General features: G+C 34.7%; 4 protein-coding genes across 4 annotated transcripts; 3 read left to right on the top strand and 1 right to left on the bottom strand.

The window, feature by feature from the left end:
- Positions 1 to 431: 431 nt before the first annotated feature.
- LOC106123116 (uncharacterized) lies at positions 432 to 13,981 on the bottom strand. Its single transcript, XM_013319262.1, has 20 exons — positions 13,910 to 13,981; positions 13,681 to 13,798; positions 13,249 to 13,390; positions 12,325 to 12,444; positions 11,854 to 12,018; positions 9,809 to 10,988; positions 9,592 to 9,729; positions 9,312 to 9,515; positions 7,903 to 8,127; positions 6,852 to 6,966; positions 6,638 to 6,779; positions 5,872 to 6,437; positions 5,229 to 5,645; positions 4,173 to 4,317; positions 3,360 to 3,561; positions 2,814 to 2,950; positions 2,429 to 2,504; positions 1,692 to 1,788; positions 1,139 to 1,352; positions 432 to 764 (listed from the first exon to the last, which is right to left on the bottom strand). Exons 2-20 carry the CDS (start codon positions 13,750 to 13,752, stop codon positions 697 to 699), a joined length of 4,425 nt encoding a protein of 1,474 aa, XP_013174716.1. The 5' UTR covers positions 13,753 to 13,798; positions 13,910 to 13,981; the 3' UTR covers positions 432 to 696.
- A 485-nt stretch (positions 13,982 to 14,466) lies between these two features.
- Positions 14,467 to 17,027, top strand: LOC106123119 (uncharacterized). Its single transcript, XM_013319266.1, has 5 exons — positions 14,467 to 14,780; positions 14,954 to 15,126; positions 15,355 to 15,536; positions 15,977 to 16,421; positions 16,857 to 17,027. The coding sequence occupies exons 1-5, from the start codon at positions 14,689 to 14,691 to the stop codon at positions 16,922 to 16,924; spliced, it is 960 nt and encodes a 319-aa protein (XP_013174720.1). The 5' UTR covers positions 14,467 to 14,688; the 3' UTR covers positions 16,925 to 17,027.
- Positions 17,028 to 17,224: 197 nt separating this feature from the next.
- LOC106123120 (protein lethal(2)essential for life) lies at positions 17,225 to 17,856 on the top strand. The gene has a single exon (XM_013319267.1). The coding sequence runs from the start codon at positions 17,339 to 17,341 to the stop codon at positions 17,756 to 17,758; it is 420 nt and encodes a 139-aa protein (XP_013174721.1). The 5' UTR covers positions 17,225 to 17,338; the 3' UTR covers positions 17,759 to 17,856.
- A 617-nt stretch (positions 17,857 to 18,473) lies between these two features.
- Positions 18,474 to 22,310, top strand: LOC106123118 (delta(24)-sterol reductase). Its single transcript, XM_013319265.1, has 10 exons — positions 18,474 to 18,563; positions 18,729 to 18,927; positions 19,365 to 19,520; positions 19,639 to 19,863; positions 20,003 to 20,097; positions 20,312 to 20,486; positions 20,680 to 20,838; positions 21,098 to 21,295; positions 21,521 to 21,652; positions 21,923 to 22,310. The coding sequence occupies exons 2-10, from the start codon at positions 18,736 to 18,738 to the stop codon at positions 22,124 to 22,126; spliced, it is 1,536 nt and encodes a 511-aa protein (XP_013174719.1). The 5' UTR covers positions 18,474 to 18,563; positions 18,729 to 18,735; the 3' UTR covers positions 22,127 to 22,310.
- The last annotated feature ends 1,925 nt before the right edge of the window (positions 22,311 to 24,235 follow it).

The following is a 24,235-nucleotide window of genomic DNA, read 5'->3' as shown; positions in this document are numbered from 1 at the left end:
CAGTCAGATGCAAATAGACTAGCAGACATGATATCCAAATATATAGGAACTCGTAAAGTAATCTGCTTGTATGTTAAATTGGGAAAAACTTTATAAAAATTGAAAACTCACTAACACTACTTTAGGTTGACAAGAAGACAAACAATTAAGCGGCCGCCACCGCTCCGTAGTTTGGCGCCAAGAAAATTTAAATGGCGCCATCTCGTAGCATATAGGTGAACAATACTAATATTATAAATGCGAATGTTTGGATGGATGGATCATTGTCTAGAACAGTGGTTCCCAAACTTATTTTGTCTGCTGTCCACTTTGAGAATAAATATTTTTTTAGCGCCCCCATATTTTCACATATTCAAAAACCATTATAACTTCAAATTAAATTAATTCATTATTGTGATTTATATATGTATATTAACGGAGAATTCTAAACGAAACTTTTACTATAACCCGCAACTTGAGACCTGCAGCGCCCACAAGGGGGCGTTATCGCCCACTTTGGGAAAGACTTGATCCGATGTATTTGTGCATAGTAAATGTATCTATTAATTTGACGACTTTTGTTGTACTTCTACACTTGAAAAATTTAAGAGTTCCTATATATTTGGATATCTGATCTGCTACGGTGTTTTTGCAGCTGACTGTACAGACATCAGATTATAATCTATATTTGAGCAGCAGTAGGGGTGTGAGCGGATGCTAGGGGAACCTGATGAGCGCAGGCGGCGGCTCTGATGGTATGAACAGTGGTAACGTCACGTTTGGATCTGAAAGTAAAAAAAAACAATATTTTTGACATAACAATAATATTCAAAACAACTAATCGTGTAATGAGGAAAAATTTCACTAGATGGCATTACTAGTATTGTAGTAGTTATTTTAATATAGAAATACCTACAGGAAGAGTATTTTTCTATCTGTGAGGAGTATTTATGTGTTGATGTTTTGAGTTTGGGGTATATCTGATCAGTATATGGGATAAGGCCGTTGCCCACTAGGCAATTAACGAATATTTTATGGCTGTGGCACATTTTTTAACGTCTCTTTGATGTCGACATCAACAACAAGGTCTGTTGGAGAGCTTTATCTGTTGTGTTGTGTTGGGTATGCATTCCCTCTGAAAAAAAGGAAAAGTACTGACCCAGTTTGCGCAGGGCGGGAGGCAGTGTGAGTGCGGGGTGTGGGGGGTGTGCGGGATGAGGTCGCAGCAGATGCAGGGGCGGCGGGTGCGCGGTGCGGGGCGGCGGGGAGCCGGGCGGGGGTGGGGGCGGGGGCAGGGCATCCCACAGCGGCACGTGGTCGGGGTGCGCGGCGGGGCAGGGCCACGCGCAGCCCACTCGCCGCACCTTGCGTCGCTGTACATACAACATTCACATTTAATATATTTTTATTGAACGATTTCAATCTCATGAGATATTATTATAAAATAATCTATAAAAGCGGCTTAGCACTCAGGTATTTGTCCGTTGTTGGCACTGACTAGTTTAGAACTCATCGGGGTCCCTTCTTTACAGTGTGTGGGACTGAGTATTTAGCCGTTTACATAATAGTTTCATTATATGTAAATGTTTCTAAATTTATATGTATGTTTTATTATACATATTTTAGTCATTTCAACATTTTTTGTATACAAGATTTAAATAATCAGCTTTATTGTTTGTTATAATTATGGAACTGTGACTGTACAAACTGACCTTCTTAACAGGTGGTTCCTCGACATCCGAGTCCTGTCCGGGCTTGTATCCATCTGCAAAGCTAACGCGCTTTCCGCCGCGACCTGCTTCACCGGACCTGAAAACACACATATTTATATATACTAGCTGTCGCCCGCGACTCTATCCGCACGAGATAAAAAATACAAATGTCTGAGATTTCTGAGCAGATATCACCATCCGATTTCGCTTCACTCAGTCAGTGCGCACACGGGGCGGCCGCCGTCTCCAGACAATGCCAAGACCACTACCAATGACATTATTTTATTTAATAAATTGAGCTCCAATATAAATTCAGCCTCAACACTATTGACACCTACATGTTGGCATTCGATTTAAATAATTAGCGTCATTTTAAATTGATATTCTTCGACACAAAGAAGCCTATTCTCAGACATACTGGACGTGCATATAAAATTTCATAAAAATTGGGTCAACCCGTTTGGAAGGATGGTAACTTACACTATAATAAGATAATTTTATGTATAAGATCATTTAAATGTCTGCTGGAAGCAGAGTTATTACTTGACGACTAAAGAATATCCTTAATATAGATTCCTCCTTAAATATACCCTTATTGTTTATCTTATTAACTTAAATAGGTATTCATAGTTAGTAACGGAGAGCCCTCGAGTAAATTAAATAACAGAAAACTACACTAAGGCACAGTTAAATAACTGATTGTAGAAGTTAATTAATAAGACAAATTTTATACTAACACGACGAGTATTCCTTTCTCCGGCGCGTCTTTCTCAGGGTCGGGAGGTGAATCTTCTTTCGCCACCTCGCCCAGTACTGGAATATAACCATCCAAATTATTAAGTTGAGTTTCCACTGCCGAAACATTATATTGAAACATAGCCATTGAGGCTAGATGCGACATTTATTTTATACTAGCTGGTAACCGCGACTACGTCTGCGCGGAATTGAAAAAAAAACTTAGTAGCCTATGTGTTCTTTCAGACTATGTTCTATATGTATGCCAAATTTCAAGGGAATCCGTTTAGAGGTTCTGAAGATACCTTCAAACATACATCCATCCATCCATTTATGAATAAATCGGCAAATTAAAGGCTAATATCAGTGTGATTTCCATGTACTGACCAGTAGTCTTAAGCGCGTGGTCTATCCTGGCATCGAGCGTGCTGAGACGTGCGGCGTCCTGCTGCGCCTCAGAGAAGCAGTCCCCGTACTGCAGCCTGTCTGACGCTCCGTACATGTCCATGTACGCTTCGTCGTATCTGAAAATCAGTCGCCCATCCAGATCTTAATATTTTATATGAAATGCAATATTTATTACAATTAGTACTAAAATTTGCTCATAATATCTAATGGTGAGCCTAAAAAGGCTATAAAACTTTGTCAAAATTTACATTTTAGCTTCTTATCGTCTAGATCGTCTAGCCCGCGTCTTCGTCTATGCAGAATTAAAACAATACTTTGTACTATATGCGCGTGACAAATTTCATATATATATTAGCTTCTTCATTTATAAAGTAGTAGTATACAGCTTTGTTTGAAACTTGTCATATTTTTGATATTTGATGAATAGTGTGATCAACCAAATTTCACACACAAAGTTTGTGTATGTTTTAGCCAATAATTGAAATTGCAACTTGTAGATACAGAGTTATTAACAGATAGACTTACCCGTTAGTTATTCCTGTAGCCGTGTCTGTGCGATTAGCAAGGCTCTGTATTTTGTAGACAGGTTGAGGAGATGGCAGCGGAGTTGTTCCCAGTTGTTGTTGTGTTTGTTGTTGAATTTCTTCTTGTTGTGATGTTGGTACTTCTGTCTGCGCGCTCTCGCTCCCACCAGTAAGTACAATATTCACCTCTCCGGGTTTTAAACCTGTTAGTTTAAATTATATGACATGTAATTTATCAAGTTTGAAAATATTCAAAGAACTAATTTCTCCTTTTAATCTATTTTTTCTTTATTTAAGCTTTTGTTTTGCATTTTTTTTAACCGTAGAAAACATTTAGGCTAGTCCTAGATCACGAAGTATAACTAACAAATAAAAGGCAGGTATTAAGTCTGTACCAAAGAACTTGTTTAGCTCTTGGTGTATAATTGAAGACAATTCATCATCAAGAGCTCACAATACGTCTCAACCGAGAAGCTTGGCGCCTACCCCATGTTAGGGATGACTAGGCCATAGTCAACCACGCTGGCCACGTGCGTGTTGACTTCACACATAACTTTGAATTTCTTCTCAGATATATGCAGCTTACATCACGATGTTTTCCTTCACCGTAAAAACGTTGGATATTACATATGCAAATCGGAAATCGAAAAAAAATATTGGTACATGGCGGGATGCGAACCCAGGACCTGCAGATTACAAGTCAAGTGTTTGACCACTGAGCCACCGACGCTCTCAAATTTACATGAAGACAATTATTTCCTGTCAATTTGTCCTGATCATTAATTAGTAGTGAATTAAGTATTTTTGTATTTACCCCATCTGGAAGGTCTGTCTGGTGGCGGTTGTTCCCGGGGTGGTGCGAGGCCGGGCCGCCAGTCGCACTTGATCTCACCGCGGCTGCGCACGCGCACCACTGTCTCAATGCGCTGCTCGCCTCCCACACCAGGAGGAGACGCTTGCTGTAATTATAAAGAAATAAATATAATTCTTGTTTGAAATTATATTTTACAATATCATGCAATTCTAATAATAACATTCTTAAACTCGTAAGTATCTCTTATTCATCCCTTAGTGATTAATAAACGATTCTGAAAGCGGTAGTCTGAAATAAAGGCAAATTAAATACGAAAAAAACGACAAGTTTTGAATGCCATTTATTTTGGACTACATAAAATTGAAGTAATGAATTGACCTGTCGTATTGTACGGTTCTGAATGTTGGGCCACCAAGGTTTCGGATGAAAGAAGATTGCATGTAGCTGAAATGCGTATGCTAAGATGGATGTGTGGTGTGACAAGAAAGGATAAAGTTAAAAATGTGTATATTAGAGGAAGTTTGAAAGTAGCGCCAATGATCGAGAAATTGAGGAGTAAAAGATTAGCGTGATTTGGACATGTTATGAGGAGGGATGATGATATAAGCAAAAAAGTAATGAAATTGAATGTGGATGGCTACAAGGGTAGGGGAAGACCAAAAAAAGTATGGAATGACTGTGTGAAAGAGGATATGCGTAAGAAGGGGGGTAGACTCGGATATGACGGCTGATAGAGATGTATGGAGGAGTAGTACATGCTGTGCCGACCCTCGATAGGTATAAGGGCAGGTTGATGATGAAGTGTCAATATGTAATATCGAAAAAAACATTTCGTACAAATGATGTATTCGCGCAGCTGGTGACGAAAAACCAATTTCTACAATCATTGGCTTTCTGTCAGTATGTCTGTCCGTAAAGCAGAGTTTGTTCCGAGTGAACTCCAGAACCACTGGACTGTAGACGGGATGTTTACAGGAAGGTAGTTAATTCCACACTAACGAAGTGACGGGTGACCGCTAGTAGTATGTCATATTTAAACAGAAAAATAAAACATACCTGACTGGCGACATCACTTTGGTAAGCCATGGCCAAATGTTCATACATTTCATAATTATCTTGTTGGTAATTTTCATGGTTATCTTCACACTCAACAACAGACTCTATTTGCTTCAAATAAAGTCCACTTTGGCTCGCACTGATCACATCATTGAAACTATAGTTTGAATTCTGTGAGGAAGGTCTTAAATGGCTATCGTCTTTTTCATACGGCTTCACGCTGCATACCGACTCTTGGGATGAACAGAGAGACATATTCGATTCGTCCATTACTGGTTTTATTTGTGACCTTTGTGGTATTGGAGATATTGTTGGTATCACTTCTATGTTAGAAATTGTTTGTGGTGGCATGTTTTGTGGTATTGAATTTGGTGATATTTGAGGCACTGTGATTGGTGTTTCCTTAGCTTCTGGCTCCTGAAAAAAGTAATAACAAGAATATAAAAAAAAATCTTAATTAATATTCGGATGGGAATGCTTGGATCGATGTTTGTTAGGTGTCTGCAGAACGTCTGCATGGATCTCACTGAAATTTGGCATATATGTAGAACATAGTCTTGAATATAGGCTACTCAGTTTTTTAATTCCGCGCGGGCGGTGTCACGTGCGATAGTTAGTCTGTAATAATTTGTTTAAAAATTACCTTTATTTCAATTTGTTCTTGTTCTTTATCCTCTTCATCGATAACTTCTGTAATTTTAGTTACATTTTCTGTCTCTTCATTTGATATAATTTGTTCCTTTTCTTTTTCTGGTACATTTTTCTGAGATTCTGTTACTTTAGGTGATAGAGGATAATCTTCTATCACTTCCTTCTTAATATGTATATTATTACCAACGAAATCATTCTGTAATTCTTTGACATTTATAATTTCTCTTGGCTTCTGTTGTCTTCTCGGTGAGAAGTTCATTAATGTTTTACTTTTTTCATCATCAGTGAGACGTTCCGTTTTAATATTATTTAGTATATTAACGTCAAATAACTCTTCGCTTTGAGCAGAATCTGATGAGGATGTCTTCCTCTTACGCTTCCTTTCTTTCTTCTTTTTACTTTCTGCTTTCTTCTTAGCCTTCTTCTCTGATTCATCAGTACTACTTTCAGAACTGGAAGATGACGAACTACTTGTTGATTCTTCCTTCTTCTTTCGTTTCAAATTCTTCTTTTGTTTCTGTAGTTTTTTCTTTTTAGATTTTTTAATATTTTTTCTATCTGTAATATGTTTATTCGTAAATTTTCTAAACTAAGGAGTCAATTGCATAGAAAACTATGCTCCTTTTTAGCTACTGGTTATATAAATTTATAAAAAAAAGGTGTTTATCTGAGAAATACTGCGTAAAACTTTTTTTCCACTATGTTTTTGATATTAATAATTAATTAAATAACATGTCAAAAAACATAACAAATCTTACCACTATCTTCGTCTTCTGATTCATCGATTCTCTCAATTTTACTCTGTTTCTTCTTTTTCTTCTCCTTTTCTTTTAATTTCTTTAATATCTTCTTTCCAATACGACGTTTCTTTGCAGATTTCGATTTAGTTTTTTTAAGAGCCTGTAAATTATTCAATAAGTTAGATGTGGTTTTACACATTTTAATCTTTAACTTGGAACAGAGTATACTTACTTTCTTTTTTAAGATCTTTTTTCTTTTTTTCGCATCCGGCTCACTCTCCGATGAAAGACTGGATAAAGATCTCTTACGTTTACGGAGTTTTTCTTTATCGATTTTCATTTTTTTGCTGAAAAAAAAATCATTTTTCCATTTATAAACAAGTAAAACGTTTAAAAATTTACCATATCGTAAGTTCACACGAGTGCCGATTGTTTTGCAAATTGTACAATCGTAAACATATTGCCATCCCACTCATATACATTGAAATGATTGAGATAAGATATGTTTTTCTACTGATGTTTCGTCACTATTAATTGATGTCTTTACGTATTTAAAAATAAACTTTACCTTTTACCAAAAAAAATTACCTTTTGATAACATTATTCGCTAAAATATTCCTTAAACGTTTCACAAAATAAACATCCATTATATCGAAACAACGCTTTGAGTAAACTACACACTAAAACATTCAATAGAACATTTTGTAACGATTTCGTTACACACGTTGTATTTATTCAAAAAATTATAAACTACCCTCATTTATTGCAACAAAAGACTTATGATATTATTGGATGTACCCTCTTACAACTAATATTTTGAATTCAAATGAAGACGTAACATATAGTTTGAATTCAAATAATCCGTCTAGATTTTTTAACAAGAAAATTTAAAAATCATGATGAATATTCCTTAAGTTTACGATGTTATTTTTATGGAGGATATTTAGGATTCGAAGTTCAGATTCTAGTAACATTTTTATACATTGAAAGCGAAATGACTAATATTGGGGGCAAGATTTTAAAATAAATTATAAACTCTTATGTTCATTTTGTATAGTATATACCATACGTACAACTTTATAAAAATATACGATCACTATAAAATAATTTTTAACTTAGTTTTTTTTAACTTTGTTGATTTTCTTCAAATAAGAAATCTTGCCACAATGAGGGTTAATTAAGAAAACGGTTTATCTAAAATATATCATGTCATCGAAATAGTAAACATGCCTTATTTATACTGTTCATTGGCATCTAAAGTTCATGAAATTATTGTTTTTTACCTCTTTTCCATTTCTTCTTCTACATCTGATTCCTGGCTCCAACCCTCACTGCTCAGTTGTTTCATCTTCCTGACCGAAGTTCCTTCCTCCTTCTTTTTCTTAGCTTCAATCTCCTTCTCAACTTCTACATCTTTCTTCTTCTTCCTAACATCTTCTTTCACCGGCGTTGTGCTGCGAGGTGTTTCGTTCCTAGACTCCACTTCCGGCCATACAGCTTTCATGAACCTATTGCATTGAAAATATAGTAATGGAGAAATCTATATAATGTGATTTTCATATCATCATCCTAGGAAGCCTACCCTAACTTAGGGGTGTCATAGTCAAACACAATGGCCCAGTATGGGTTGACTTCACACATATCTTTGAATTTCAGATAGCATCACGATGTTTTCCTTCACCTTAAGAACGTCGAATACATAATATTAATCGAAAAACGAAAAATACATTGATAAAGGGCGGGATTCGAACCCGGGACCTACAGATTACAATTCTAGTACTTGAGCAACCGACGCTAAAACCTAAAAATAACGGAAATGCCATAAACGAATCCAACTCAATATATGTCAATAATTATTAATTTAAAAATCAAATCACTATTTTATACATACTTTCATTTACAAGTTTAAATATTTTGAAATATTTTTCTGTCTATGAATAGCTTTTAACACATCAAATCGAAAATAAAACCACAAATGCATCGTTGTAATAATATAATTTGACAACTTGATAATCAACAATGTCAATACCATAGCAACATCTATGATTGGATAGGGCATGGAAATGACAACGTTTCGTACCGATGTAAACGTGCCTGTTAAAGTTCCCGACAATTAATTGTATGTCTATTATTTATTATTACTAGTTCGAATCCTCACCACCGCTATCAACCACAACTGTTAGCGCCAAAATGGCGAGAATCAAATAGGCACAAAATACCGCAGTGTAGCCTGTCCATTTATAGATGTCAGTGCATAGCAACGATTTTTTTTCTATTTTAACTAGCTATCGCCCTCGACTCACGTATAATTAAGATATAGATATAATCATACAGACCTACAAGAGCCGTTTTGGTAGTGTATTGTTACTAACATTATGACACAAGAATTTCATATATAAGAAGATAAATGGGTTGTCCGGGGATCCGCAACATGGTTAGGTTTTCCTTTTTTCGGTTATTCATTTATTTTCATATGTTTTTGTATTAATGTATGTAGACACAAGATATAATATATTCATATATAAATTACTTCATAGTGTTTTCTGTAAATTTAATGTCCTTCCAGACTATATTCTACATCTTTGACAAACTTCATCAAGATCCATGCAGCCGTTCAACATCCATCCATTCATCCATACATCAAAACTCGCATTTAATATTAGTAAGATAGTAAGTAAAGATTTCCACCGACCTCTGATACTCTCTATCGAGTAATACTTCTTCGCTTCTGAGTGGAGTGTTGGATCTTCTTCTGTCTTCTTGTGTGCAGACCTCGGTCTGACTGATGTCGTCTCCCTCCCACTCGTTGGAGACAGGTATAGTGTGTGTCTCTGTCAGACAGAGATGGGGACGGGGGTACCAGTTGCGGGACTTTGACGCAGGCGCGTCTGGGATTCTAGACATGAATAGTTTTTATTTTATTAAAAAAAGCATTACTAAAATCTTTATAAAATAAAATAATAAATACTTACTGGTCACAACCGTACACTCTATCAACAAGGTTCATTTTACACATGTTCAACTCTTCGTACACAACACCACGATCTTTTACACAGTTGCACAACTTTGGGTTCTCGGTATACCACAATTTTGGTACCGTCCGAGTTTCTCTGGAAAGTTAAATTATATATGAAAAATAATAATTTTAATATATTATGCTAAAGACATATAAATTGGATTAATAGTTACCTGTAACATTTATTTTTGTCATGTCTAAACAGTATAGGTTGGCAAATCTTTAACACAAAACTCCATGTCTCCAATGAATCAACTGTCGATTTCGACATTTTCCCTTCCATAGACTCTTCTAAATCCTTGTCTATTGATAGACTGAAACTATCCATAGATTTATATCCACTCTCGGTGGTATCACTGGTTTTATATCCACTTTCACTCGAACGATATCCATCTGAATAATCACTTCTTTGACTCTGTTGATATTTCATTTTATCATTTAATTCCGGGGTTACTGATAATCTAGGATCCGACGTTCGTACTTCTGTTTCTTCTTTCATTGGAGAATCATATTCAACCAATCCTTTATCTTGACTGATATCATCACTCATATCTTCCTGTTTTATCTCATTTATAATAGATTCCAAGAATGTATCATCATTCCCATCCTCCATTGATGCATCTTTCGATGTATCTTGTTCGTAGTCTTCGGACTTTAAATCCGTTGGAGAATATATAGAGAGATCTTTAGTTTTCTGGGCGTATTTTTCTTTTCCTGATTCAACATCAAATATATCCAACATTTCATCATTTGGATCTATTTCAAATTTAAACGAGTCTATAACTGGTTGTAATTTCTCTATTTTTATAGGTCGTATTGGACTATCTCTTATAAATTCCTTCAGTTTATCTTGTTTCTTCAATACGCTATCTCTTACTTGTTCGTTTATAGCTTTCGCATATTTAGTGTCAGTTTGATGTTTTATTGTGTTTTTAGCAGTTTTTTCTTCAACTCTTGGACTTGATGTCTTCTCTTCATTATCTAATGACCAACTATCGCATACTAAATAATCATTTAAATTAACGTTAGCCTCCTTTTCATCTTTTTTAACGTCATCTGAATCGCAAACTCTTTCTTTACTTTTCTCTCTACCTTTTTCCTTCTCTCTATATTTATATTTATCTCTTTCTTCGCGTCTGTAATCTGAATGACGACTATATCTATCGCTTCTTTTCTTCTCTCTGTCAAAATCTTTATCTCGAAATTCCAGAATTTTATTTTTATCTTCTTCCTTTTTACGTTGAAAAGGATTATCGTAATCCGGTAATATCTTTTGATAGTCAAACTTATATTTTCTACCTTCATCTCTGGCTTTCTTTGCCTCTTTTATGATTTCGTCCACTTTTGCTGGATCTAAAAACAAAAGATAACTTTATTAGATTAGAATTATTGCTCTTAATATTCTACAGTCACTGACATCTATAAATGGAATGGCTATAAGACTTGGTATTTTGTGCCTATTTGATTTTCACCAATTATTATGTGACAGTAAATTCTATTTAGTATATCAGCCTTGTCAGGGAATCAATCTCATATCCATTTGTAGAGACCAGTTTCTACATCTAAAATACTAATTAACTATACTAATATAACATTCACGGAGACATAATGAATAATCAAATAAGAGATACTAAGAAGACAAATTACATTACATAAATACACATACTAATGACACATACCTTTTGTGGTACACAAAAGAGTTACATCTAACTAAAATATCGCATTTAACTTACTAAAATACCATCTAATCTAACTACAAAATTACTCATAACATCTTGTCGGACTTACTGGTTTTCTTTTTGTTTCTTTTCACATTACCTTTGTAGTTCTTCAAATTGCATAATCGAAATCTGTAACCTACATGCACAAGTCACACAGATAAAAGCAAAAAATAAAAAATGCTGGTGCAAAAACATAAAAAAAAATTAACTCTAGTAGCAGTGCTATATACCTCATTTATCCCAAGAATAATATTAATTTATATATAAATTATATCAAATGATATCTAATATCTATGAAAATTTCTTTATTATTTTTAATATGATTTTTGGACGAAATGAGGTTATATATTTTGCAGCTGCAAGTGAATGTTAGACACATACCTAAAATATAACATTCAAAAGAGTCTTTAAAACAGTTAAAAACATAAATGTAAAGGCAAAAACAAAGTGCACATAGCATGAAATGTTCAATACATATTTTAGAATAAGCGAATTACCTAGAAAATGTTTGATAGGTGGCATAGCTTTAGTTGGCATGGCTTTCTCACTAGTTGATGTTGGGCAGATCAAGCCCAACGGTATACCTAATTCCACTAATTCCATCTTACGTTTCATGTCTTCTATCTCCGCTAAAGTCTTTTTCTGAAGATCAATATAAGAATCTGTAACAGTAAAATTAATTATCAACTGAAGATAACATTTTTGATTTACTACAATAATCATTTATTAAATAGTTTAATATATAGAAAAGTATTTTTTTTTTATAAGAGAAGGGGGCAAACGAGCGGCGGGAACACCGAGGTGATCAACGACACCCATGGACATCTGCAACCCCAGAGGAACTGCAGATGCGTTGCCGGCCTTTAAGGAAATGGTAATTATATCATTAATCTGGTCAAAGGAAAATATGACTGCTCTATTTCAGGTCCAAAAAATCTTATAAATTAGATATATGTAATATTTAATACCTGTTAAAACCCTTTTATTAGAACCTGGTTTCGGAGGTCTTGGCAGTTTCCTTTGCTCATCATCCACCTTTGGCGTTGAAGGTTTCACTCCACTTAACTTTCCAATTAAAACTGTTGTATCTAAAAAAAGAGAGAAACATAAAAAAAATGTTACACAAATCTTCCATATATACGTCTGAGATCACTATTTAAATAGTCGGTATTACGATCCGACTCCACTGCACTTAGTACGCACACACGCGCACCACTGTTGACAAGAAGTGTCCTCCAATGCCTGTCGAGCACGGAGACACTCGGCCATTGTGAGCACCATAGGGGATACGAACAGCAATGGAACACTGACCCACAACCACTAAGCCACTCCTTGACTGTACAAAGCGCCACATGGCAGTTTCACAATGAGCAGTTACACAAGGTGGCTAGCAGAGAGGCAGGCCTCGATCTGTTCACCAACCCATAAAAACTGCAACTGTCCAGACTCCGTTCAATCTCAACCTTATTAGGGGCGCAATGCTATTTAAGTAACCATTCCTACCATTGACATTTCTAATCACATCTATCCATCCATCAACCACTTCATAACAATGATAATCTTTTATTTAATAAATTAAATTCCAATATAAGTTGAGGCTCAACACTATTGACACCTCGTACATGTTGGCATTTAAATAAAATAACTAACATCATTTTAAATTGATATTATGTGACATATATAAATCTGTAACAGTTTCTGTGTTTATAAAAATGTAAATAAAGCTGTCATCAATCATTATAAGTATAGAGGTTGTCATATATCTTGGCGGCTTGAAACATGGGTGAGGCTGTGGAGGGCACTGTGCAGAGTACAGAACCTTCAGCTGCCAAGATAATTGAGAAATGTATACCACTAAAATGCAACTGAATTAATAATAAAATTATACATACGACCAGTGCTTGAAGGCTTTGGAACAACTATAGGTGCCATTGGGGTCTTCTTCTGAATAGAAAAGGCTCTGAGCCTTTTCTTTGCATTTTCAACACCTTTAGATAGCTTAGGCTTGATTTCAGATGTTACCGGTTTTGTCGCCTAAAAGACATAAATAAGCAGTGCCAATGAAATTAAACAAAATAAGAATGTGATTGCTTACCTAAAGTCCCCAACTAGATAGGTCGAAAATTGGAAGTATGAAAGAATGTAAACAACCCGTATTTGAACTTTACTTCAGTTACAAAATCTTTCAATTACAAAATAACAACGTAAATCTTAATGTTTCATGAAATCACAATAGATGACAGGCAGGTTCATAATAAATTTATACCATTTTGCCGCCATTGCGCTTATATATTTTAACAGTAATTGTTCAATCAATTCCTTACCGCAGGCGCATTACTTGATGCATCAGTCGATTGGTTATTGCTACAAGGTCCTGACTGTTCCGCGGTTTCCATGCTGCATTAGTTGTTAACGCTTGTACGATGACTGTATTTCTTAAACCTAAAGATTACAATTTAACTTTATTTATATAAACATGAAAACACATGACTATATTTCAAATTTATGCTCTTAGCGGTTTTCTGTATTTTATTGAGTTAGGATTTTCCATACCAAATCAGTTTAACAAACTTGTCAATCTCAAATGTCAATAAAGTGAACCTGTCTTTTGATGTCTAACAAAGAATAGATACCAAATTGGAAAAGGAACAATGTCATTAAACCTCGGTATCTGTTGTGTTGACTACCCAGAAACATAGCACCTAGTCATATTTCGCAAAATCTACGGAATTACGAAGCTAATTTCTGGTAATGGAAACAACAATTTTATAAGAATTGTTGCTAGTCGCCGAGTTGTTAAAGTATTTTATTCTAATCGCGGTGTAACTCTTGAGTATCTGTTAATTTGAATTGTTAATGACCTGAAAAACATTTTTAGCTGCGGAAAAAACCTCAACGACCATGGGAAAAGACAAAAAATACTATATTGAATTTTAAATTAACTAGTTCATTAGACATATTGAAGTTAATGTACAAAATCAATGGAGATTGTGGCGCCCTCATTACAGGGTCTTCGGTTCTGCTTTAGATATGCATTAAAATATGGCAATAATTACTCTGAAAACTATTTTGACAATTTGACATTGAGAAATTGACATTTACTAAGGCTAGGCTTTCTTTTTCTATTTGCATTAATAATAAAATATAACAAGAGCTATAAAACGAGTAAAGAGTCTGCCTTTCTACAATCCATTTGCAATTACGCACTATTCAATCGAGTTTTAAGTTTATCAATTGCCATAGTCTTCGTTCATACTTTCAAAAGCACGGCAGCCACCGTTTAGTTGCGTTTAGTTTATTGTTTACATTACAATTTTAGTAATTTTATAGAAATGGTGAACTATTGTTGTGTACAAGGATGCGGTCGCAATAGCAGATTACACAAACATTTAAATTTCTACAACTTGCCTAAAGAAAGACATCGGTAAGTGATTACCAACAAATGAAACATCAATCGTTCATAAACATTGTAATTATTTAGATTGAACTGTAGTACCTATAAAACTTGCTTCCAAATTTTTTTTAATCTGTATAGTGAGATAACTTTCATTTATTGACAAATTAACATTAAACAACAAACAAATTAAATTTTTCCAGGCAGATAGAGTGGCTGAAGGCGGCTCGAAGGGAGGACTTAATAAAGAAAATTGAAGATAAAATTGTCTCGCCACGTTTCTGTTCTCGCCATTTCCCTCCAGCGAGTATTAAAAATCGAAATCTGAGTCCTGAGGCAGTGCCCACTCTATATCTTCCCGGTAGCTGGGATTGTGGTATGAAACTTATTTTAGTGACTATGACCAAAAATTTAAATTTTGTAGCGATTTGCTACGAAGCAATCCACTATAATTTCAATATCTAATTTTAAATTGAATTCAGACCTTAAAGTTGTACAATTGATATTTAAAGAAAACCTACACTTGTTTATTAATATTCAACACATATTAGTTTTGTTCCATTTAAGTTGGATGTTTGACAGTTCTGTCATTTTATTGTTTCAGATGATTTTGAACCGAACCCACCGGTGCATATTGATATAATCTGTGACAACTGTAGCAAGCCTATAACCGGTTTCCGCTACAAATGTGTCAATTGTGATGACTATGATTTGTGCCAGAAATGTGAGATGTTGGAGGCACACTCACATCATTTCATGTTACGGTTGCCGAAGCCTCTGAAATTCGTGAGTATTTTAAATAACAGTATTTTGTGTTGCCTTAGTAACTTTCTATGATTTATAATGTTCAATGTCACTTTGATTTTTTTAAATATTGAACTAGCAAAGAGAGTCAGTGCATTGAACTTTGATAAACTGGACAACTGAAGTTTTGGTTAGATTTTTGAAGTAAATAGCTGTCACCTGTGACACCATCCTTGAGAAGTTAAAAAGAAACATAATTAGTAGCCTATGTGTTCTTCCAGACTATGTTATATATGTATGCCATATTTCATCGAGATCTGTTAAGCTATTCTGGAGATATCTTCAAACAAACATCCATCCATCCACCTAAACATTCGCATTTATAATATAAGTAAGATGTAAGATTACCAGTTTTGTTTCTAAAAATTTAATTTGTAGCGCACATTTTTATAAGAAACTTACAGTAAATTATTAAATTACAGAAACTAGCAGACAATCTAATAAAGAAATGGAGACATCTCTTCAAGAAAGCACATGTAACACCTAGTTCACAGGACAATTTAGAAGATGATGTGTCTAGTGATGATGAACCTATAACAAAATATGCAAACAACTATGACAGCGGGATTGATTTGTCTGAAGATGTTAAATTAAAAATACGAAAAGAAATACATCGGACTTTAAAACTTCATCCTGAAAATGTTCAAAACAAAAATGCATTGTCTAGTAAGAAGAGGAGTAACAATGATATTGAACATTGTAATAAACGACAGGCATTGGAAGGAACTTTGGATAGTGAAGGGGAATATCTTATTGTTGGCAATAACGCTCCTGATGTAGTGTTTGCGGATGTGAATGAAATAAAAGATGAAGAAATAGTTGAAACAAATAATGAAGTGTCAACATCTTTTGCTTCTATGTTGCCAAGTATGGATTTAATTTAATACACTAATAACTGCCACTAAGGCATTGAATTGTGATAACTTTTACTTGCTATGTTATCTTTGCTCTGTTATTATCGGCTAACACTCAATTTATCTGGTGTTTAAAGCCAATTGAGGGCACTTCATGGTGACATGTAACTACATTATTTCGTGGTTGCAGCCCGTTACTTACTCATTGAGATTTTTAATTTACAATGTCTAATTTAAATAATTTAATTCCTATAGTTTATTCAGATAAACTTTTTCATTAATTTATTACTTCAAACAAACTCTTCGACTTCTACGATGTTTCCTTTTAACCTTAAGTTTTGATCACAAGTACAAGTTACTTTTATTATGACGCCATATGAGTGGGATAAAAGCAAACGGTGACATAAAATATTCTTTAAAAATGTTAATAAAATATAACTTTTTTCAGATAATGATTCTCCCGTTGTGCTGGTACAAATAAGTGACGATATATCTCAATTAATGATTTTAAATTAATCTAACTTTCAACAACAGAAACCATTGTAATTTTGAGAAATAGATTACAAAGTGTATGTAATATTACAATTATGGCATACCAGCGCAGTTTTCTGTTGCGGTTTAATTCCATTATATATTTTTTAATAAAAAATGTTTCAAATACTTAAAAGTGGGCTTTAATTTATCTCGTTTGACATTCCTACCAATTACTACCAAAAGTTTCTGTAAAATAGTTTTTAGTATGTATTGTATTAAGTGCCATCTATTTTAAAATTCATGAAACTCAACAAAAACAGACATAATCTGTGGCACAGTTCAAAGTATAATCAGATATCAGCTGTGCCGTGTTGTTTATCAAAATAATAACTTGATTATTGAATCTTACATTGTTATTCCAGTTCGTGAATTTTCTGGAATTGTAAAGTTCTAAAAATGTCACTGTGGCCCTCCAGCCAAAATTTGTTCGGTGATGAAGTGGTTTTACGATCGATAGATTGGCTTGAAAACTTCCCATGGCGAAATGAGAGTTCCGTAAATGCAGAAAGAGATAAGTTTGAAATTTGTATGCGTTTGAATGATTTTAAACCTGAAGATATATCAATAAAGACGGCGGATGGATACATTGTAGTTCAAGGTCAACATGAAGAAAAGAAAGATGAGTATGGATTTGTTTCGAGGCAATTTGTGCGGCGGTATGCTTTGCCTGAAGGATGTCTGCCAGAAAGTGTGGAGTCAAAAGTCTCTCCGAATGGAATTCTTACTATAACAGCAGCAAGACAGCCTGTTATAAAACGTGATATTGTTATACCTGTCTCTCACGAGGGCTCGAGTAATCCTAAATCAAAATTGTAAACTTTACTTTTGGTTTAATTGGTAAAAGATAAACTTACAAACTTTTGGTGATATTGTTGTTTTTGGCAGATATGTTATTTTATTTTTATGCATTTGTTATTTTTAATCATTATGTTAAAATAAACTTGTTTAATTAGACAGTGTTTTATTTTATGGTTTAAAATAACGATGATAAACAATGTTTTTGTTTTTAATAAAATTATTTAGACTAACATTTCATTTTTCTTATCTAAATAATATATTATATAAATCAGTACCTACTTATTAAAAGAACATGTTTATAAAATCGTATAATCATACTTAACGATGATCTTTTTTCGTAAATACGATTTACGTCAAGATAACAGGGTGTGCTAATATTGTAAGCATAATCTTAGTAATATGTACTTAAATTGCACAGGTGTTTTGTAATCTAGCGAACACGCAAAGGTTAGATACCTTGTTGATAGGATACCGGTAATTTTAATGCAAATGTATGCATAGTTTTTATATTAAAACTAAGATAAATAAAAAACTACGACTATATATTTTTCAATATTATTTTGAGAGTTGATCATTTAGATTGCAATTACAATTGTAAAGTCCTGCGTTAGCACTAATTGGTCAAAGATACACTCTGTAGCATTTTTATTCACCTTACGACTGTAATCACATTCCTTTTGATTGTGACAATGTTCCATGAGATGGCACATATTATAACAGCATTAAAGTTCAAAATTAGATGCGATTTGATAATTTTGCATTGATTATCGGACCTTGGCTATCAGTTTACAGGAGACTGCCTTCTCGGGCTGACGTGTAAAGCGTGAGTGGGTAATTTATTATTAAAAAAAAAACAAATTCTCGTTTCAATAGTTTTATGAATATGTTATAGTCTCCTTGGATTCGTACTCTGCCCAAAGATATAAGAATACAGTGAGATGGGGTACTTTTAAAACTAAACACTGATTTCCCAACGAAATGTTTTCAGGATCAACATGACGGGAATGCAGACGGAGAGTCTAGCGGAGTATATCCTAGTGGAATACCGCTGGGTGATCGTCATCTGCGCGCTATTGCCCATGTCCTTCCTATGGAAAATATGGTCTGCCTTTAGGAACTACGTGGTCTTCAAGATGAACAGTGCGCCCAAACAACACGACAAGAAGGTCAAAGATGTTCAAAGACAGGTTTGTTCAGTTTGAATTTAACTGGTTCAGGTTGGACTCTGTAATAACTCGATTCTCGAACACGACTTTTATGTATATCGCCTGGTACGGTTCGTCTCATAAAAGTTTAATAAAAATGATAATCTGACCAGTGTCTCGGTTGAGGATAGATTTCAAATTTAAATTGTATTGACTTGAATTTTGTTTTTGGAAAAAAAACCCTGCTCAAAGAATTTAGCCCTATAAAAATTTGTACCGAATAAATCTGAGGAGCAATTTTTATTCCGCGTGTTCAAGGTTACGGGTTACTGCTAGTTAATTATAAGTTTTTTTTTATTATTATTCATTATTTATGAAAACAGTATTTTCCAGAATATCATGAGGATACAGACATTAGGCGAATTTATATTAATTATAATTACATTATTACTACTGACTTTATGTTTGCTGACTTCCAGATTAATGAATGGCTAAAAGGCGATCGTAGCACCAAATTGTGCACCTCCCGGCCCGGTTGGCAGACCATGTCCTTCCGACAAGCTATCTACAAGAAGACGTTCACCAATATTAACGTCAACCTAGTAGATATCCTAGAAGTTGATACCAAGAACTTAGTAAGTATATATAATAAAATATGAGGTGGAAATATATTATATTTATTTTATACGTTATTGAAGATAAATAAGTATTTTTCGTTAATCTAGTTTTTAATTAAATACATAATTTTTTCAGACAGTTCGCTGCGAGCCTCAAGTGACAATGGGACAATTGTCCAGAACATTAGAGCCTTTAGGTCTAGCGCTCGCCGTTGTACCTGAGTTAGATCAGCTCACTGTTGGCGGTCTGGTGATGGGTACAGGAGTTGAAACATCTTCTCATATCCATGGATTATTCCAGCACATCTGCACGGAATACGAGCTCGTCCTTGCTGACGCCTCTGTTATTACGTGTAGTAAGGTATTTTTCTCTCTCAATTACTATAGTTTTAACTACAGAGTAAAATAAGATAACAAATGCGTAGCTTTTAAAATGCACTTGACATGAAACTGCTTCGAAAAACAGAGTGATCATAAGTGACATAATAATTTGTTTCCAGACTGAACATCCGGAACTTTTCTACGCTGTGCCGTGGTCTTATGGAACTCTTGGATTCTTGACATCAGCGGTCATAAAATTAGTGCCGGCGAAAAAGTAAGATGCTTAGAACTGAAAAACCTCTTACTAATATGAATAATAATTAAGTGTATGTCCTTATTTTATGGAAGAGATATTGTCTTGGATTGGGGGCAACGGAATTTAACAATAATGGTCTTATTCCGATGAATCCCCCAGAAGTAGTCTACTAATCTGTCTGTATCTTTTCTATTTTCTCAATTTTGATGGAAATATGTGTATTGTTTCCCAGATACGTTCGTTTAGAATACCATCCGTGCACCTCATTATCAGAGTTGTCTAAGAGACTCAGCCAAGAATCGCTGAAGGAAAAGCCGCATCAGTTTATTGAAGCGCTACTCTTCAGTAAAGACACAGGAGTACTGATGACTGGCGATATGGTGGATGAACAGGGGACGGATGGAAAGGTAAACAACTTAGTGATAAGTCGTTAATCGTCGTAGGTTACCTCTTAATGACCGTGAGTTCAGCACTAAAGTTAACCAAAATGTTGAAAACTAACTAGCTAGCGTTAGCTATAAACCAATCTTGTTGTAGGTTATCACTATGGAAACAATAGGATAGAACACATTGTGATATTGTCCCATTTCTTTTCTTCAGATAAATCCAATCGGTAAATGGTATTCAGAATGGTTCTTCACGCAAGTTCGGCGCCATTTGACGAACTACCAGCAAGGTAAACGGAACACAGTAGTGGAGTACATACCACTACGGCATTACTACCATCGACATACCCGTAGTCTATTCTGGGAACTTCAGGTTAATATGATTTCTTTCTTCTGTAATAGTCCATACAGAATTAATTTGTAGAGGATTCTTGGTTAGGTAGGTTTTGTGTAGATTAAAAATTATTACGTTTGTAACAAACAGTTCATTCTAACAGCAGACGTCTCAAGCAAACCTTCATTTGATTTGTAAATCTGTCTTCCACTCTTTGCTTTATTAACATAACTCTCCTCATTTTTTTTCTATTAAAGGGCAATTTTATAACTATAATAACAATGTCCTCTTTCATCAGGACATAATATCATTCGGAAACCATGCTATATTCCGATATTTATTCGGCTGGCTGATGCCTCCAGAGGTGTCACTCTTGAAGCTGACACAACCAGAAGCTGTCGGCAAGTTGTACGACCGCGCGCACGTTATACAAGATATGTTGCTGCCCATAGACAAACTGGAGAGCGCGATCAAATGCGTCCATAGAGAATTTGAGGTGATGACATTTACCATAGACAAATACAAGTTACTAAGTGATATTAATTTATTACCTATTAAACATACACCGGTTAGAGATCTCCATTTAGCTTGTTACTAACATTTGAGTACCTTACTGCCACAGTTCAGAGTAGTAAATTGTCCACTAAGTAGTCCATTACTTCAAAATTCTTCCCTAAGAGACTTTGAGTGTGATACCAAAGCATCTAGTATTGTCTTGCAGGTGTATCCGATTTGGCTTTGTCCATTCAAAGTGTTCAGGCAGCCTGGACAGCTGCGCGTGACGTCAGGCGACTGGCAGATGTTTGTGGACATTGGTATCTATGGTGTGCCGAAAGCAAAAGGGTTTGTGACCGTAAGCATCAACTTGAATGAAGTCTAATAAACTATTGACTACTTAAGTACAAACGACTTAAAACTTGAAACAAAAAAACAGTATGTTACACTTATAATAGAGTCCCGTCCCCAACCGAAATTGTAAGACTGAAGTAGAGTTATTTTTAATTTTATTCATTAGTTAGTCATACATTGGTCTCCCCCACTATGTCCAAGGGAACCATTTGAGAAATCTTATATTTTTCTAGCTAATGTCTACATACAATTATTTGTGTTCTAATGTTTTAAGGTCCCTTCAACACGACGGGTTGAAGATTTCGTGATAAAGAACAAGGGTTTTCAAATGCTGTACGCTGACACATACACAACATTGGAAGAGTTCAGGCAAATGTTTGATCACACACTTTACGATAAACTGAGGGAAATGCTACTTTATTGTAAGGACGCATTTCCCGAAATATATGGCAAAGTGAACAGAAATGTTAGGAAATAGGATTTCTAGATTACACTAGTATTTAATATGCAATTACTTTTTAAAAACCTACAAAAAAGAAAGCAAAAGTCCCCAGAACAAACTGAAAAATGAAAAGTTGTGAAATTTAGTTTTTTTTATAAGTAAAAACCATAAAGTGTATAAACCTAGTGTAAGCGAAATTAAAAAAAAATTAAAAACTTTATTGACTTTTGGCACACCCCTATTTTACTTATTTATATTTTGTTGGTATTACAGTTTTCGCTATAATGTAAAATGTAAAAAGATCTCTTACCAAATATACACTATACCATTAGCCAGGGGACGCGGCAACGCCCCCGCAAAGCGAGCATTTGAATCGCCTCGTTACCCTTCTTGTTTGTGGACAGGGCGATAAAACGTTTGTCTGGCATTTTTCAAGACATTACCGTTTACGGCTGGTCTAAGTGGGAACGTATAAAACCGAGAGCCTGTTGAGGCAAGTTTGGCATTTTCAAAGAAAATAACAAAATGCACATGATATAATAAGCAAAATATTAAGACCAATTTACCAAAAATATCATGATGAATGCCTTTCGTTTTTTTTATATCAAAAGGTGGCAAACAAGCGAGCGGCCACCTGAAATCGCTGAAATAGCGAAGTGACCGTTGCGCATAAACATACGCAATTGCATATGCGTTGCCTACCTTTTATCGACGGAGGAGAGGATGCACAGAATCTTCCCTTTCCATGCATCCTCTCATCCGGAAAGTCCACTTCCACTTCCCATCCTTTCCTTATAAAGAAAAGGATAGGAAGGGAAAGAGGACTAAGTTAGGCCTCCGAGACGCACACTCATCAGACTAAACGCGGAATTGCTTCAACTTCACGCCTGTCTTCTGTGTGGTTGTGGTATCGTTTCTATCTTTATAATTATTTATGGGACAAATTAATATATATAACACTAAAAAACAATTGTAATTATTGCTAACGCATATACTTTCATAAGGAATACAAAACAATACGTAATAATATTCGGTAACATTATCTGTGTTAGAAGTTTTCGTGCCGTCGGAACGGGTGTTGAGTAACTCAACATGTTATCAATCGCACTTGACCCGATGCCCGTATCTGATTGCTCGCACCAATAATAGCCTCTATCTCCTTTACTCCAAAACAATTTGTCTCGTTTATTTCATAAGCTAAGGAAAATCTAAACAAAACAAATACTATATTAGAAAAAGTTTAGATTCATCTCTGCCAACAAACAAAAACAATTTCGGCAAAATTTTAGTTACAATTTCTACGAACGAATTTACAATTATATTTGTAGAGTAGTTGTACTCAAGTTATGGAAATTTATTAGATCGATATTACCGTAAATTTACATTGCAAGAACAACCAAAAAGTACATAGTGTCGTCCCTCTCATAATGTTTATAAAATTGAGATAACAATATGATTTTAATGAGATTTTGCAACAGTAAAAACCAACGAAGTTGTCGCATTTCCGCGTATTACTCGCGTGGGATAAATCACATTTCCTTAACTTAATTGTCTATTCACGCCATAATCACGGGAATATCTTCAGAGAAAGTGTATTTTGACATAATATGAACGACAGTTACGTAAACTTTTATCAGAGATGATATCACGCGTCGCCAATTACTGTTGCAATTACCCTGACTGTTTTGAAGGATACAGATGTTTTGAAGGAGAGATCTAATTTCCATTTAACATGGGACATAAAGGCAAAGTTTAGTTTAGTTAGCACAAAAGTGTATACCAATCAGAAATTAACGTAAAAATCTAACCTACCTGGTTCCTCGAGGGCCATTCACACACCATCCAAAGACCGTTCGCCACAAATACCGCCTTTGAAATAATTCCCGCAACCTATTCTATTACAATTTGTAGTCGACTTGAAATTGCAGAGTTAATATATTAAGAAATATTAAATTATGAACACAGCAATCCATTTTAAACAAATTAAAATATAACTATCGCTATCCGTTTTGCCCTAAATAAAGTCGTGAAGACATAAAAAAAACATATTTTAAACACTAAACCTATATGAGAAAATACTAATAATTTCATTTTAACTATTTTACAAAAGCTAAGCCTTTGTTAGGCAATAAATTGCATTATATT

This window comes from Papilio xuthus, unplaced genomic scaffold (assembly GCF_000836235.2).
Source record: "Papilio xuthus unplaced genomic scaffold, Pxut_1.1 DF826159.1, whole genome shotgun sequence".
Lineage (NCBI taxonomy): Eukaryota > Metazoa > Arthropoda > Insecta > Lepidoptera > Papilionidae > Papilio > Papilio xuthus.
The sequence above is the reverse complement of the archived record's forward strand: the minus strand, read 5'-3'. Positions and strand labels throughout refer to the sequence as shown.

What these genes read in the sequence shown, in the direction of transcription:
- LOC106123116 (XM_013319262.1), bottom strand. Translation starts at nt 13,752, where the DNA reads ATGGAAACCGCGGAACAGTCAGGACCTTGTAGCAATAACCAATCGACT. An exon ending in TAATAAAAGGGTTTTAACAG is followed by an intron (nt 12,019 to 12,324) that starts GTATTAAATATT and finishes TTACTGTTACAG; the next exon opens with ATTCTTATATTGATCTTCAG. An exon ending in AGACAGACCTTCCAGATGGG is followed by an intron (nt 3,562 to 4,172) that starts GTAAATACAAAA and finishes TTAAACTAACAG; the next exon opens with GTTTAAAACCCGGAGAGGTG.
- LOC106123119 (XM_013319266.1), top strand. Translation starts at nt 14,689, where the DNA reads ATGGTGAACTATTGTTGTGTACAAGGATGCGGTCGCAATAGCAGATTA. An exon ending in TGCCGAAGCCTCTGAAATTC is followed by an intron (nt 15,537 to 15,976) that starts GTGAGTATTTTA and finishes ATTAAATTACAG; the next exon opens with AAACTAGCAGACAATCTAAT. An exon ending in TTTTGCTTCTATGTTGCCAA is followed by an intron (nt 16,422 to 16,856) that starts GTATGGATTTAA and finishes AACTTTTTTCAG; the next exon opens with ATAATGATTCTCCCGTTGTG.
- LOC106123120 (XM_013319267.1), top strand. Translation starts at nt 17,339, where the DNA reads ATGTCACTGTGGCCCTCCAGCCAAAATTTGTTCGGTGATGAAGTGGTT.
- LOC106123118 (XM_013319265.1), top strand. Translation starts at nt 18,736, where the DNA reads ATGACGGGAATGCAGACGGAGAGTCTAGCGGAGTATATCCTAGTGGAA. An exon ending in TCAAAGATGTTCAAAGACAG is followed by an intron (nt 18,928 to 19,364) that starts GTTTGTTCAGTT and finishes GCTGACTTCCAG; the next exon opens with ATTAATGAATGGCTAAAAGG. An exon ending in AAGTTGATACCAAGAACTTA is followed by an intron (nt 19,521 to 19,638) that starts GTAAGTATATAT and finishes TAATTTTTTCAG; the next exon opens with ACAGTTCGCTGCGAGCCTCA.